Source organism: Pleurodeles waltl, chromosome 9 (assembly GCF_031143425.1).
Source record: "Pleurodeles waltl isolate 20211129_DDA chromosome 9, aPleWal1.hap1.20221129, whole genome shotgun sequence".
NCBI lineage: Eukaryota > Metazoa > Chordata > Amphibia > Caudata > Salamandridae > Pleurodeles > Pleurodeles waltl.
This window is the reverse complement of record NC_090448.1, coordinates 411,925,934-411,942,744: the sequence shown is the minus strand read 5'-3', so window position 1 is coordinate 411,942,744 and position 16,811 is coordinate 411,925,934. Positions and strand designations below refer to the sequence as shown.

General features: G+C 42.5%; 1 protein-coding gene across 3 annotated transcripts in view; it reads right to left on the bottom strand.

The window, feature by feature from the left end:
• Window positions 1-16,811, bottom strand: part of TAF6L (TATA-box binding protein associated factor 6 like) — a 178,767-nt gene that overhangs the window by 105,692 nt on the left and 56,264 nt on the right. For all 3 annotated transcript variants that reach the window (XM_069207178.1, XM_069207179.1, XM_069207180.1), the window contains one exon: window positions 6,029-6,179. In XM_069207178.1, coding sequence (XP_069063279.1) covers window positions 6,029-6,179 — 151 coding nt within the window. The remainder of the gene's footprint in view (window positions 1-6,028; window positions 6,180-16,811) is intronic.

Here is a 16,811-nt window from a genome sequence, read left to right as displayed (position 1 = left end):
GTATGCTTCATCCATGTATTGTTTTGTTGACCAGATCACTATATTCCCTCCTTTATCGGAGCCTCTACTACGATGTCTGGGTTGTTGGAAAGTTTATCTAATGTTTTGTAGTATCCACCCTTTTTGTTATTCAATGCACTCCAAGTTCTGGCTCTCAAAGTTTTCAATTCTTTATTCAAAGTTTCTGAAAATTGGTCGATCATGTCTCCACTGGGTGATGGGACAGTTTTTGACTTTGGTTTCAGACCTGATGCTCCATCTTTATTTAGACAGACTCCTTCTGATTCCAATCTGTCTATCATCTGTTCTTCATTAATTTCACCCATTGTACTATCTTCCAATTCCCAAAGTTCTCTCATTAGTGAAACATCCTCAATTGTTAAATTATGACTAATTAGTCTTTCTGTATTGCAACTGATTTCTTCTGTACACTCCCCTTGTGTTGTTACCTTTTTACACTTTGCTTGATGAATTTTTAACAGTTTTAATTTACGTATAAACAAAAACAAGTCTATACGGCTTTGCACATAATCAAAATCACTGGGTTGCCATATATATAAAATTCTCGCTCTATTTTGGCTAATTTCTTGGTCTCCTCCAGGGGAACCCACCAACTCAGGGTACCTCTAGAATCCCTAGGATGTTGGAAAAAAAGGATGAAAATTTGGCGAGGGCAGCTTATGTGGACAAAATGTTAGGAGGGTCTATGCGTGAACTGCCCCAAATAGCCAAAAAAAGGCCTGGCACCTGAAGGGGGGAAAAGGCCTGGCAGTGAAGGGGTTAAAGTAACGTTATAGTTAGGTGACTATGTCACTGACAACATCAACATTTTGACCAAAATAAAAAAAAAAGAAAACACTGAAATTTACCAGGTATAGGTAGAAGAGCTAACTATAACTTGCACCCCCGCCATGCACTGCGTATGACCTCACATATTACACCACTTATGACACATTCTATGACATCATCTATGACATCTCAAATGACATAATTGATGACAACACTAATGATATCATCCAAGCTTCTTGCGTACACATTACACTATAAACTAGTATGACATTAGAGGTCTGAAGAGTAGGTACAAAATAGCTCAGAATAATATGAAGCATGATTAATGCCATCAAAGATACAACTCATTTAGGAGTAACAAGCATGTATTACGTGTAACATTGACTCTCTCCCACACACTTCACGGGTAGCCAAGTTCACATTAACAATCAACCACAGATATAGAGGAAACCCTTAGTGCACATGGTGTTCAATCTGTATAAAAGCGTTCAAAGTCTGTCAAAGTCACATCTCCACTATTGCAGCTACATTTCAAGTACAAATTAAACAAAACTCTTGATTCCTGGTACCCACAGGAGCTTAAATATGTCAAGTGGAGATCATTCAGTTTTAAGTAAGAAGCAGCAAAACAGAAAACAGAAAAAGATGACTTGAAAACATTTCATATTGTCATTAACAAAGAACAAAGTTAAAGTCTGCTACTAGGAAAATAGGATCACCCTGGATTCAAACAACTTCAGAGGGATCACTTCATATAATTGCTTTCTCAAAATAAAACCTACCCCAGAACAAGTGCTACCACACATTCCCAACTTAGGTGCAACAAGATAGCAATCAGCATTCTATAAAACAGACTTTTTTATTTCATGCAGTTTTTTGAGTTATATAAAATTGATAAAAAGATTTATGAAAAGAAACAAAACAACAGAATTGCCTTAATGTCAATGGCCAATATAGCGGTAATTCATGCTGACTTTATAACCAATCATTCCTCCATCTTTCAAGTTTAGACTCATCATGACTGATGAAGTTTAAAATCTTTTCAAGGGATGAAGACTAAAGTCAACCCTCATGCTGCAAACTCAAGACTGGAACTTCCTTACTCCCATGAATTACTGTCTACTATCTTCCAATATAATCCTAAAGTTTGTCTATCAAACAAACCGTGACAACAAAGGAAATAAAACAACATGCCCAGATCCTGAAGGGTCTGGAAGTGTAGCTTTCAATGTTCAGCAATGTTCCAAAGAGAGAAGTAAGTTGCAGTTCCATTTGAACTAGCATAATCTATTAGATAAGCACAGTTCAAGGTTCTACCTTGGCACAGTGTGCTTTACTGGATGTTGCAGTCAAAATTAGATACACTCTGAACAGAGAACCCCTTGCCTAGCTGGTGCTATCAATCCTATCCTGTGTGTTAGGTACAGAACACCAAACAGTAGTGTTAAAAAGTTTGATACAGTGACACATATGGAGGATTCTTGCTCTTTTTTCCTAACAGTGCACTATGAATAAAACAGGGTATCTCTTTTTAATTCTCACTGCTTGTAACTATAGACTTTCTCTGGACTTGTTGCTACACATGCAAGTTTAGTATCTTGATTTATTCTCTAGTGTATGTCATATTCGGTCGAGAAAATTCCAAAAAACTACGCTGAGGATATCCAAATTGTGATTAAACTAGATAAGTCCCTCTAAAAATCTGACACTCTTATGGTGCATTAAAGCATAACAGTTACAATTAAAAGGTAGCAATTGCTGAATTTACTATTGAATCCAATGCAGGAAGTTTGGTTTGAACTGGTGGTCGCTGGATCAAAACTGGTGGGTCCACTCAGATTTTCCTCATTGGAAGTTCTATAAAATGAGCAAACATATCTTTTATTCAGTATTAAGATACTCTACGGTACACTAGGTAAGTATAGAAACGCTGACTAAAGATGTGTAATGCTACTCTTTTAGAGCAAATCATACCTTCACACACTCCCAAAATTCTAGGGATAAGCCATGATAAACAACTTTTCACGCAAAATCAGATAGGCAAAAGTCAAGGACAGCATCTTTCATTATCATCTTATAGCTATTTCTTTCAGCAGGGTCACTGGGGCTGGAGAACACTGCACTTGATTACACCACCTTCCTATACTTAGCAGAAACTGAGGGCTTATAAGAAGTGCCAGGTCATAAAGACCACTGGAGTTAGACTGCCCACACATCGAAGGAGGTAACACCATTTGAGGCTCTAGGAGATTATAGCATTGGTTGCAAGTGTAACATTTCACTCAGTACAAACCTTTTTGTCTACCACATAACTGTTTTCACAATGCTTTTCCTACCTTTTTTAAACATATATATTTGTATTGATTGTATTGCCTGTTTAGCACAGTGTAATGACACAACTTAATAACTGTGTCACAATGTAATCACACTGCATATTTCTAAAATGTTATACACTACAAAACAGCAATGAAAACATGTTACAACCACAATTATAAAGTTGTACCAACATTCCCATTCAAGTGTTTGTCTCAATTCTAGGCTTCAATATTGGTGAAGTGATGCTGGTTCCACCACCCTCCTCAAATTTTTGCATATTTTCTAGGGCACCACCTAACTGTATACACTGTCTCTTCAGCTACTGCTCAATTATCAATGCCTCTATATCTCTCATCCATAGCAGGGGTGGTGGAGGCCTTCCAGTGTCGTGCTATGTCCCATTTGGCGATTAGCATGTAAGTAAATGTCAGTATTCACCTTGCCCATTCTCCACTCTCAGCTGTCATTATCCCAAGCAGGACCACTCGGGGTCTTTAATTAGTGGCCTCTCTCTGACCAGTTGTAGTGCACTGTGTATGACTAAATCATTAGGCACTCCCACATGACATGGATGAAGGTATCTCAGTTGAGTGTTATCTGAGGCGTATACCATGTTTCAACCCACCTTGTACAGCCTAGAGGACATATAATATATTTGGTGAAACAACTTACGTTGCACCAGGCAGAGGCGAGCTGATGTACTCAACCATGTTATCCTTTACCTAGCCATCCTCTTCCAATGGTGTCCAAATTGTATTCCCATTCATCTTTTAGAGATTGAAGGGGATTGGGGTGTTCACAACTACGACTCTATAGATGCAGGGAATACCTTTTGTCTCTATCTTTTAAGTTAAATATTAACTTAGTTTCAAACAAATTAAATTCAGGGACTGCAAAGAGGTCAGCTCCATAATTGTGCCTGACTTGTAGGTACTGGAAAACTGTGAATTAGCCAAACTAAATTCCACCCTCAGTTGATCAAAGGACTTCGTGTGACTTGCCTCCCGTACATCTCCCACTTTGGATATCCTGATGGTGTTCCAGGAACTAAACCCAGTGAATCTGGCCACCGACGACAACTAGGTGCCATGCCACAAGGGTGTGTCATTGGTTATCAATTTAGTTCAGCCCATCAACTTCAATGCCTGATGCTAACAATCTAATGGGATCCCGGTGACTGACTGGCGGGCCAGAGTGATTCTGCCTCATATATCTGTGTCAGGACATGAGGAATGTTTTCCTCTTTCTTGAAAAAAATCTTTCTTTTGCTGAGAAGTAACTAGCCAAAGGTTTCCTCTGCTTGTTGCACGTATCTGTAATCACAGCTGTAATGTTCTCAATTATCAAGTCAGATTTTGGAACATAGGCTTGACCACCTTAGACTATGTCCACCCTACAAAGATTGCCAGAAAGAGTCCATGCTTTTCTTCATCTTGACTTAATTACATTGGCTTGGAGTCATTGAGATGACAGTGCTTAGAGATGTGGTTATCTATAGTCAGCAACATAAATGTTATCAATGGATATTTACGGCAACAATAAGTACTAGAGACAATATAGAACAGTTTGTTTTTATTTTTTATTATCTGCATACTTATTTATTGATGAATGAATTAAATACTTCTTGTGTAGTGCGAACAGCTAGTCGAAGAAGCGTTCCAGCGTTTAAATAGTAGTGAGACATTGACCAATAAATTAACCTTAATCAGAGAAGCTTTCAGGTCTTTTTAAACTATGAATCCAAGTCCAATTTCCTAAGCGCCAAGGGCAAGCAGTTCCAGAGCTTAGCAGCCAGATAAGACAAGGTACGACTCCCTGTTCTAGCTCACTATGCACCAGGTAAAGCCAAGAGCAGCTTATTGCTGGAACGCATATGTCTTCCGGGTATGTACTAAATTAATCTCTGCTGAAGAAAAAGCGGACCCTTCTTGTGAACAGCTCGGAATGTGATCAGCAGAGATTTAAAGGTTACCCACTTTACCAAAGAATGTCAATCCAGTTGTTTGAGATCCTGTCTAATGGAGCGTCTTTCCGGTATCCCTAAAACAAGATGAGCAGCAGCATTTTGAACCGTCTGAAGTTTTTAGAGAGATTTGGCAGAAGTACCTAAGAAGAGGGAATTGGAGTAATTTTACCAGGAGGTTACGAGCGCCTGTACAAGTAGTTTCCTGGTATACTCCAGTAAAAAATTGTAAAACTTGGAAAAGGATTTTAAGACAAAAACATACCTTCATATTTACCATTAATTACATTTTGCAGGTTTGCCAAAAATAAGTCTATACATTTTCCTGTCCATTTCTTTACAAATCTTTTGTTTACAAAAGGTTTCTACTATGTATAGAAAAACCAAGAAAGCGTTTATTACATAAAGCAAGGCACCACCTTCTGCAGACCATGGAATTACTCTATTGAAGTCCTCAGGAGGAAAAAACCTCTCCAAAAAGGTCTATCCAAATGACATAAACATGCTGAAGCACAGAATATGGCCAAAAGGATTGATGTTACCACAGGGGTGGACAAAGAAAGGAGTGAAAGTATAAGATACACTCTCAAGAAAGGTCAGAGAGTCAGCCAAAGACCTTGAAAGTCAAATTCAACGCAAGAGACTCTTGCTTTGTGCTGCAATGTTGAGAACACGTTTGGTGAATGCCAGCCTCCTTGTGTTGCAAAACAGTAGGAGTTAGAAGAACATACCTAGCATAAAAATCAGAATGGTAGGGTACATTTTTGCATGGCGGTGTCACAGTGAAGGATATACACTTTGCCCATATGTTATGGGCACATTCCCAGTCAATTCAATACAAAAACAGCAGTGTGTACTAGGAGAACTAGCCTTGCATGGCATTCTTATGAATATGGACATTCAAACCATACAGCAGAGCTGGGTTCACGTTCCTCAGCCTCAAGGGCTAGGTTCACTCACCTCGCACTGCAGTCTCTGCGCAGCCCTTGGGGATGTTCGTGGCTAGTGCCAGCTCCACAAGGTTCACTTCTCGGTCCTCAACGAAGAAATGCTCTCCATCCTTGATCGCACGAAAGGGAAGAACATCCTGGGAGCCATAGCCACACACTGCCTGTGGGAAGAGGGAAAATGCATGAGCAAATGACCATAAGCCCTTATATACACCCCCTAGTGCTATTACGTCATCTTAACACCTATATTTCTCTGTTGGTCTCTCTTGCTATGTCACTCTATCTGCTTCTCTTCCCTCAGCTTCCCTTGCCTGCTGCTGCCTTAGAACCTCAGCGGCATCTCTGGCTTGGCTTCCTCATCTGAAGGGGACTAAATAACTTCATGTCCCTAAGATGCTACTTACAAATCCAGATCAGCAGATAATGGTTTTAAGCAGCATTTATTCAAACACATAATTTGATAATTTATTTAACCATATTTTAGTTTTAGTTTTTTTAAATTTCAATGTGAAAAGCAGCCCACACAACAAAATTGCACTAAAACACTATTTATTGTTAAATATGTGTAGGCAAAGGGAAATCCAATTATGTGCTCCATGCTTGTGAAGACACGCAGGGCTGGATTCTGTGTCAAACATATGTGACAAAGAATAATAGCTAGAGACCAATAGAAAAATAGCCAATATTTTTCTGAATAAAACAAAGATAGGAATTTTCAAAGATGAAATCTTAGTATAGTGGTTAGAAACACAATAGCTCCAACTGGAGCTATCACGGCGTCGTGACAGAGTCATTCTCAACAGTCCAACAAAGTCGCGAGGGACTGCAAGCCGGTCATGGAGTCACACAGACCCCTGATACAGTACCTGGGAAAACGATGAGGAAACAAGGACGTTGAACGGAGTCAGCCGGTGTGGCATCTGTTCCTTACTACTCCTGAGGAGGTGAGACATCAGTTCCTTACTGCTTGACAATTCCACAGGAGCTAATGCGACGGTGGTGGCGGGGTGTTGGTTCTTTACTACCCTGCAGGGTCGATGATTCCAGCAGGTCAAGATGCAATGCGTCAACTTTGCGATGCCGCTATCACAAGGAGCCACAGGTGCTGGGGCAGAGTTGGAGTCTGGTGCCACGGATGTTGGTAACCTGGCACTTGGGACTCACACTTTGGCTGAACTTTCGGAAGTGCTATGCCTGTATCAGGCCTGTGTTGCAGGATGCAGTTGCTGCACTCAGCGGGGACCACAGCTTTGGTGCAGGCAGCAGCGCAGAGTCGGACAGCGGCGCCAGTTTTGAAGTTGCTCTGGAGTTGACATGCTTGGTTTCTTCTTGGTTGCACCTGAGCTCACTCCCAAGGGCCCAGGAACTAGATTTGGCACCACTTAGCAAGTCAAGACTCTCAGCCAGATGAAGTCTTTGATGTCCCTGAGATTTCTCAACAGGAGAAAATCTCAGTCCAAGCCCTTGGAGAACCTTTGGAAGCAGGATGTAAAAAGCTAAGTCCAGTCCTTTCACTTTCAGGACAGAAGCAGCAAGCAGCAGGCAAGCACAGCAAAGCAACAGGCATAATGGCAGTCTCTCCTACAGCATCCAGCTCTTCTTCCTGGCAGGATGTCCTCAGTGCAGAAGGATTCGAACTATATGGGGTTAGAGATCCAGTACATATACCCATTTCTGCCTTTGAAGTAGGCAAACTTCGGAGATAAATCTTAGTATTGCATAAGACCCTGCCTTTCCTGGCCTGGCTCTAGACACACTCCAGGGGTCTGGAGACTGCTTTGAGTAAGGACAGGCACTGCCCTATTTAGGTGAAAGTGACAGCTCCTCCCACCACTCTAGCTCAGGAAGACCCATCAGGATATGCAGGGCATACCTCAGCTCCCTTTGTGTGACTGTCTAGAGTGAATTCACAAACAGCCCAATTGTCATCCTGATCCAGACGTGTATTGCACAGACAGGCAAAGGCACAGAATGGTTAAGAAAGAAAATTCTCACTTTCTAAAAGTGGCATTTTCAAACTTACATGTTAAAAACCAACTTCACCAAAAGATGTAGTTAAAATTGTAAATTCAGAGACCACAACCCCCATATCTCTATCTGCCCCAAAGGGAAATTACACTTAAAAGATAATTCAAGGCAATCCCCATGTTACCCTATGGGATAGCTAGGCCTTGCAATAGTGAAAAACAAACTTAGCAGTATTTCACTATCAGGACATGTAAAACACACCAGTACATGTCCTACCTTTTAAATACACTGCATCCTGCCCATGGGCTGACTTCGGCCTACTTTAGGGGGTGACTTACATGTAGTAAAAGAAAAGGTCTGGGCCTGGCAAGTGGGTGCACTTGCCAGGTTGAAATGGCAGCTTAAAACTGCCCGCACAGGCAATGCAGTTGAGGTCTGAGATATGTTTACAGAGCTACTCATGTGGGTGGCACAATCAGTGCTGCAGGCCCACTAGTAGCATTTGATTTACATGCCGTGGGCACACATAGTGCACTTTACTAGGGACTTACTAGTAAATCAAATATCCCAATCATGGATAAACCAAGATATTTTAGACTGAGAGCATATGCACTTTAGCACTGGTCAGTGGTGGTGAAGTGCCCAGAGTTTTAAAGCCAACAAAAACAGGTAAGAAACAAATAGGTGGAAGAAGGCAAAAAGTTTAGGGATAACCCTGCAAAAAGGGCCCGGTCCAACAAGGGGTCTTCATCAAGAAACAAAGTATGGCCCAAGGGACAATTGCGGATGACCAAATTGTCCAACAAGAGGTAAAACATTTTTCAGAAATGTGAGCATCAAATCAAATCGAGCAGTTGGTTGCCTGCAACAGGACTGGTGGGGTCACATGGTCTGTGCGAGTGCTGATTTGAACAGTATATTTTTTCAGCTTTGATGTGTGGGGCAAGGGCTCAATATGATTTAATGCTCACTTTTTTCCCCTGATAAATTCAAATCTATGTTACACATGCAGTAGCTGTTGCTCATCAGGAGTAAAACTAAGCATGGTAGAACCCCCTCTGGGACAGAAAGTTGCAAATGTAATCCAGGACACCATGTACATCAAGGAGCCCCATAAGGGTATATAGGGGGGATGCAATTCTGGACATTATGCAAGCTGAATCTCCCACACAATCCCATCACTGTAAGCGAGCAGACCCAGTAATTGATGTGGGGGTATAAAGCAATGATATGGTGAGGAGAAGTAGAAGCGTGGCACATAAACCAGTGCTCGTCAAACTAGAGCATCTCTCAAAATATTCCCTTTGGTACACTTGGCTTACCAACTTGGGTATTCCCTACTCCACATCTCCTTTTGCTCACTGTGCTTAATCCTGGTCAAACCAGACCTGTCAATTTTTGCCTGGACCATGACATTTTAAATGGACTATGTCAAGGAAATACATACCCCGTAAATTAAGTTGTCTTCCTTTATTTGCATTCACCGTATACAGCACAACCATCAACGGACAGCTCCTCTCCTGTTGCCATCTATCTCTATACTGTCCAGTCTCTCCCTTTCCCTGTTGCTAGGTTGCACCCCATTCTCTATGATGTACACAGGAATCTATTAATTACACCATAGTTAAAAGGGACATACAATGCTTGTATACCACAAGAGACTACATCCATATTAATCTATAAACTGCTTGTGTCTGCATCTCCTCCAGAACGTTACATGAACCGTGTGCCTTTCTACAGACTCTAGAACAGAGTATTACAGCAGACTCACATACATCGTTTGTCTACATGTTTAACTCTCTCAACATACTCCAACACAAACACACACCCAATACATCTGTTCCCATTTCTTTATATAACTGCACAATAAAAGACATAAAAACAATAAGTGTTATTCAAAAGTCATCGTGGAGCATGATTATCAAGAATTTCTAATAAGTGAGTCGATGTGACAGTTTCATCGCCCAACTATTTTCCATGGTCACTTCTTAAAGGAGAAAGAAAGTAGAATAATTGAATCCAGTCATTTAGCCTCACATAGAGGTGAAATATGTGCTGCCACTGTAAGACTTGCCAAGGACATTCACATTTGCAGCATGAAGAATAGTGAGTGAGCCCCTCAGTTATATACTCCTGCTCTAGAAGAAGGGTACTAGAACTCATTAGGGTAGAATCTTACAGATATACATATATAAACTGGCCACACATTGAGCTGAAAACTCATAGTACAAAAAAGGCTGAGGTATGTGCTGTCTTCACTATATTCTTTGGCTGTTCAGCCCTTGCTCTTGGATACTTGGCTTAGTGAAAATTGGTGAGGAATTTTGTTGACACTTGCCCGTTGTTTACTCTCATTTTTGTATTGGATTTATTTTATTAATTTCACAAATTAACTCCATAACAACACAATGGTAACAGTTCCCCTCTGCCCTATCCCCAACGCTTCATAGAGCCAGTTGGCAGAAATACCTTCATTGTCAGCTGTTTGTATAAAGCCAGATCACAGTGTTCAACAAACAGTACAACTGCACTTGTCACACACAGAGGCGTCAACACCCAGAATGGGCATCCCCTGCAGGTCTCCCGTCAGAATAGCTGAACTATTCATCCCCCAAGTCTAGTGCACTCTCCATATGTGGGCTTTCCAACTCTTTCTGTAAATGAATCTCCACCATATCTCATTCCATTCTACCACCCTGGTTAGTCCCACTGCATATCAGCTTGTGACGTAATCCACATTCTGCTCTTGCCCATCGTGTCAGTTCCCAAAAACCATTGCTTACTGGTAGGATACCGATTGGTCATCGAACTCAGTGCTATGCATCTTTGCAACAGCTAAACCTAGCGCCGTTATCTTTTCGGCATGCTTTCTATGTTAGGTGCGAGGCACAAGGCTTAGTAAGCACATCCGTATTGTGGGGGAAATGTGCATATCAGTTATATTTCCCAGTTTAAAGGGTCACTGTCTCCAAAAAGGCCCCAAAGCCGGGCACGTCCACCACATGTGGAGGTAAATCCCAGGGGTCGAATGCCATTTGGGACAATGTTCCTGCTTGGTAGGGTCCAATCTGTGTAACTGCTGTGGTGTGACATAATCCCTGTGTATACTTTTGATGTGAATCAACTTCAATGTTGCATTACGAGTCACCCTCCTACAGTTGCTCCGCGCAGAGGCCCAGTTGTCCTCGCTCAGTTCCACACTACCGTCCTCTTCCCATTTCAGTGTCGCAATGCGGGCGGCCACGCGGGGACAAGAAGAGCATAAAGGTGAGATATAAATTTACGCTCATCAACCGTACCCAGTAGTGTTTGATTCCGTGTGTGTTTCAGGTACCTGTGAGGACAGCCTTTCTGATGGCTGCCGCCAGTCCAGCGTATGCTAGGAATCATCCGCCAGTGACATCCCACCAGCTGCAACAGTCTGCGTAACTCAACATTCTGCCAGCCACATACAAGTCCCCCAAGCACTGTGGGCCAGTGTCTTTCCCCCTTCGTTCCATGTGTAGTGGTGTGGAGGGACTTATGGCCATGTGCCAGGGTACTAACTGCTCTAAAAAGATCTGTGTCTCCCTCTCCCGCCTCGTTGCTTGATCCCAGATGGCCAAAAACGTCTTAATCTGCCCTGGTAGGGTTAATCTGAGTTTGCGTGTTTCCAGTTTTGTAGCACCAATAATTTCTGGTATCTGAGTAATCTGGTGAGCATCCCTTTAACAGGGTCTGCCCTTCCTCCTGGAACCAGGGTATCATATGTTGATGATGAGCAGCCCGGTAGTATATCTTAAAATTCAGTGCCTGTAGTCCCTGCTGTCCCAAGGAAGCTGCAAAACCTCTAGGCTGATCCACGCTCTCCTGGTCCGCAGTATAGCAATTGTAGCAATTCATCTAATCTACGGAAACAGGCCTCAGGGATGTGCTTTGGCATGTGTGGCAGTACATAGAGTATCCTCAGGTGCATTATCATCTTGCTTATTGCTATTCGTCCCATCAATGACATTGAGAATTTTAACCATTTTCGTATGCTTTTTTTCAGACTATCTAATACTGTTCCTATATTTGAGTCATATCTAAGCATAGGTTGACTCCTAGGTATTTAACCGGCGTTGTCAGCTCTTTAATATTGGAGAGCACCCTCGTGGGTTCATCCTTCTGAATATGATAAAGTATGTACTTATCTGCATGCAATTTAAATCCTGAGTGGGAGCCCACTGTCGTTATAGTATCATATATTATGGCCCATGTTTCTGTTGGATTCCTTATTGTTAGCAATTATCATTGCATAAAGCAATATATCCTCCTGTTTCCCTCCCACTGTTATCCCTGCGACTTCATGTCTGGAGTGTAGAAGTGGGGCTAGTGGTTCAATTATCATGGCAAAGATTAACGGCGAGAGGAGGCATCCGGATCCCTCTATCTATCAGCCAGTCACCAGAAATCCTATGGCCCACCTTCACTCTGGCCCTGCTGTTGGTGTATATCAAAGTCACCCATTTTAAGCTGTCCAGTCATAAATCATATCTCCGTAGTGTATGTTTCATGAATTCCCAATTTACAGTTATCAAATGCCTTGTATGCACCCAGACTGGCCACCGCAGAAGGCTCCATCCCCTTTTTTGCTTGTTCCATAATCAACAAGCATTTACAATGCACAAGGGTCTCGCATTTGTCGGAGTTACAGCTGTTGTAAACTCCCAAACGTATTTTTCCTGCATCAAAAGAAAAAAACAGCCCGATCGCGCTGTACAGTTCACACAAAGTGCAATTATGAACTTAACGGCAAAAGTGCAATTAACAAAGCGACTTCTGCCCAGCGAGAGCACGCTCCAAAAACAGCAAAAAAGTAGTCCACAACCACATTGAGCCTCGCATGTTTTCCGTACTTGGTCGCTGCGCTCGAGGAGAGCTAACCACGGAAAAGGCATGACGTATGCTTGCCTTCGACTAATCAAAAGAAGCGGATTGTAACAGGCAAGCCAACTTGCCAATGGAAGACACCGACGTGACGTCAACGGGGCTCCGAGCCCTTTTCTGATACCTAAAGTGTCTCGCTAGCGATACGCATGCGCGAGCGCATGCGACCCAGGCTCGACCCTATAAAGGTCTTACGGATATTAGTAGCGGTAGTTTGGCCGCCAACAAACCCTGATTGATCCATATGTTTGACCCCATCAATCATTTTAAACAGTCGCAGCACCAATATTTTCCTCAATTTTTTTTTAATCCACATTAATCATCAATAGTGGGCGGTATGATTTTCAATCTGTAGGGTCTTTACCACGCTTGGGTAGCACTACGATAATGGCTTCTTGTGGTATTCTAAGGATTCTAAGTTGGAATGATTATTAGAATGTGTGAGTTACCTGGGAGACTACGACAGTTGGAGGACAGGAGTGGCAGACGGAGGACAGGGAGAGAACAGTCTGTGGGCTGAGGTGTTTATTACTGCAAGAATCTTAAATCAACTTCTGCTTCACTTGAAGAAATCGTGTTCCCTACGATCCTTTCACTTCTCATCGTGACTCCTGTAGTATGCCCCTCTCAAAAGCCTCTGTGTACACTGCCAGCAGTGTTCCCCACAATAGTTCGGCATATGCCTGGTAGAATTCTACACTAAGGGCATATATGCCAGATGTTTTGCCTCTGTTCATGTTTTTAATCACCCATCTGATGTCATATCCAACTGGACCATTCAGTGTCTCCTGTGCCATTTCATCTACCATAGAGATGTGTGCTTCATCTAGTATAGTTGCAATCTCTGCCTCATCATCCTGGACTGGTTGTCCATACAGCTGTCTATAAAATTATGTAAAGTGGCACAGAATGTTATCTTGGACGTTCAGAGATACTCTATGTGCATCTTTAATAGAAGCCACAGCATTCCCGCCTCTCTCTCTACTGACCAGCCAGGCCAGGAGTCTACCAGGCTGGTCACCTTGTTTTTTCACTGTTTCGATGCACATCTTGTAGTCATGTTTCCCAAGTGTGTCCCTAGCTTCTTCTAACTCCCCCTGCAGTCTGTGTCGTGTCTCCCATATCTCAGCAGTATGCGGTGCCTGTCTATCAATATCAGCTATTTGTTGCTCAAGGGTTGTAACCGTATGTCCCAGGGATCTGCGAACCTCATAGGTTGTTGCCACATAGTTCCGTCTTATAGTGACCTTAAAAGCCTCCCTCAGCACTCCGTTGATTCTACTGTGCCTTTATTAACTGCAAAGAGCTCCAGTATGCCTCCCTTATTTCTTCCCAATATGTCTGATCCAATAGTGCTTGGGCTGCAGCCGCCACTGTGGTACAGGTGCCACATACATCCGATCCACCAGCTCCACTGCAAGAGGTGCATGATCCGACAGAGTGCGATCTAAGTACTGCGTCATCCCAAAGTGGCCCAGTTGTTCAGGGTGTATGAATGCATATTTTATTGTAGAAAATGTCCCGTGAGAGGAGAACAGAAAAAGTACTCCCTGCCACCATGCTGTGCTCTCCATAGTTCTATTAGGTTAAGTGTATCCATGCCCTCTAAGAGGGCCCTGAAGGACCGTCCAAGAGGTCTAGGATTGGGTCTAGGGCTATCTAAATGCCTATCAGTCGCCCATCCAGAGTACGTCACAGTGTGCATACGGCGTTAGGATGTGCACCACTGTATAAAAGAATTAAGCGTATCTATGGGGCGTACGTATTTAAGAGTACCAAGGGTCTACACCCTACTTTGCCTACAATGCCCACATAACAACCGCCTGCTGCCTTCCGTTCAACTGTTACTTTGAGTGGGAATCTGACAACTACCCACAATAGCATCCCCCTTGCTGAAGATGTGAAGCTAGAGTACCACAGCTGCCACCCCATTTGGAGCGTAGCTTCTCGTGTTCCTGTGGTGGTAGATGTGTTTCCTGCAACATCACTAGTTTCACCTTCTGCTTTTGTACATGCAACCATAATCTTTGGCTCTTAATGGGATTCTGTATCCCCTTAACATTCCATGATAATATGCACATTGCGGTAACTGTACTATTATTAGATTGTCTTGTGCACCTCAGTGCAATTGCACCTGTCCGGCTTCACAGTGAGTGTAGCCTGCATCTTTCCAACTGGCTCTCTGAAGCCCACGCCCTCCAGACAAATAACTGGAAAAAATGCGCGATGGGTGCTCCTGCACCGGCTGCACATCAGCATTGCCGCTGGCTCTATCCTGAGCCGGCAGCAATGTTTATGTGACTTTTCCGCTGGCCCAGCGGAAAAGTCATAATAGGGAGCCAGAAATACTGCCGGCACTGGAGGTATTCTGGCTCCCGCAGCTTCGGCGGTCTTTTCAAAAGACCGCCGAGGTTGTTATGTGGGCCTTAGTTCCTTGATTTTGAGAGGAATACAGCAAATACCTCAAGCTTGCATGGTCTGTGCAAAGCAAAAGACTGTAACCATTAACAGTGTCCTGGTTATCTTATACCAATGGAATATTCTTTCTAGCAATCTTAGGTCCATGCATGGAAGGTCTTTTGATCAATGCTGAGTCATTCGACTAGAGCTGTGCATTACAAGCAATCAGTGTACAGCACAGTAGGCAACAGTTATGTGATCACACTGACTGGCAAGTAATAGGGTTTTGGTGCTGGAGTGTCTGTAGCTTTGTCAGTAATGAATTAGACAGAACCGATTTCAAGTATTTATATGTTTATTACTTTACTCCTACAGTAGAAGGGAAAAAAAGAACAACAAAAACTCTTTAACTCTCCCCCATGCACTACTCTATGTCTCACCCTATACCTGTCCTCTCCTTCCACTCTGTAGCTCATCCCAAACCTCATTCTACTGCTGTGATCTCCAAAATAACTCTTCCTAGATTCTTCCCTCCTCTATCCCTCCATGGATCACCCCAAACTAATTTTACTACTATGATCTTCCGACCAACCATTTCTCATTTCTTACCTCATGTTTCCCTCCACTAACACATCCTTAACCACATTTTACTAATATGATATCCCTAACCTATTTCTACAGACTCTTCCCTCCTCCATCCCTCGGTTTACTCATCCCAAACCTCATCTAACTACTATGATCTTCCGAATAACACTTTTTAATCCCTTCACTCCTCTATCCCTCCTTTACTCATCCCAAGCCTCATCCTACTACTATGATCTCCCAAATAACACTTTCTAGACTCTTCCCTCCCCCCATTATCCTATTCAATCCAACTAACAGACTTGCATGTTCACTTCTCAAATTAACTCATATTTTAATTTACTAATCCACCACTAATCCTTTTTGGGATCCCGAGTAGTGTGCTACTTGACAGAAAGTGCTTAGACGCCTTATCAGGGGTGGTGAGCGCCACATTAATACAATTACAAATACAATGCTATTTGTGTAGCTGAAAATACATATGACATTTGGATCATGGGACTATGGCTCAGATATTTCATATTCCTCTTCAGGTTTTTTTTCATGAAAATCAGTGCTTACCACATTAATATTATTTTGTTATTGCTAATTAGCACTTGTCTTATGCACAAACGAGAAACCATGGTTAACTGAGAGTCAAATTTATACCAAGATGTTTTACATATGCCATTAGCTAGGTTTATTTAGTATGTCTGCTGGTCAAATAAATAAGGACCCTTTCTACCAAAACTTCTATTTTAGTGGGGTTCACGTTAAGACAGGAGGTCCATTTATAATGATTAATGTCTCATAAACAGCTAAAGGGTCAGAGTCTGACCAGAAGTAGAGTGCTGGCCGTGAAGAACGAGAGAGCGTGTGTGTGTGCGTGTGCGTGTGCACGTGTGCGTCTGTCTGTCTGTCTGTCTTTGTAACCATCCAGAGAAATTGCACTTCGA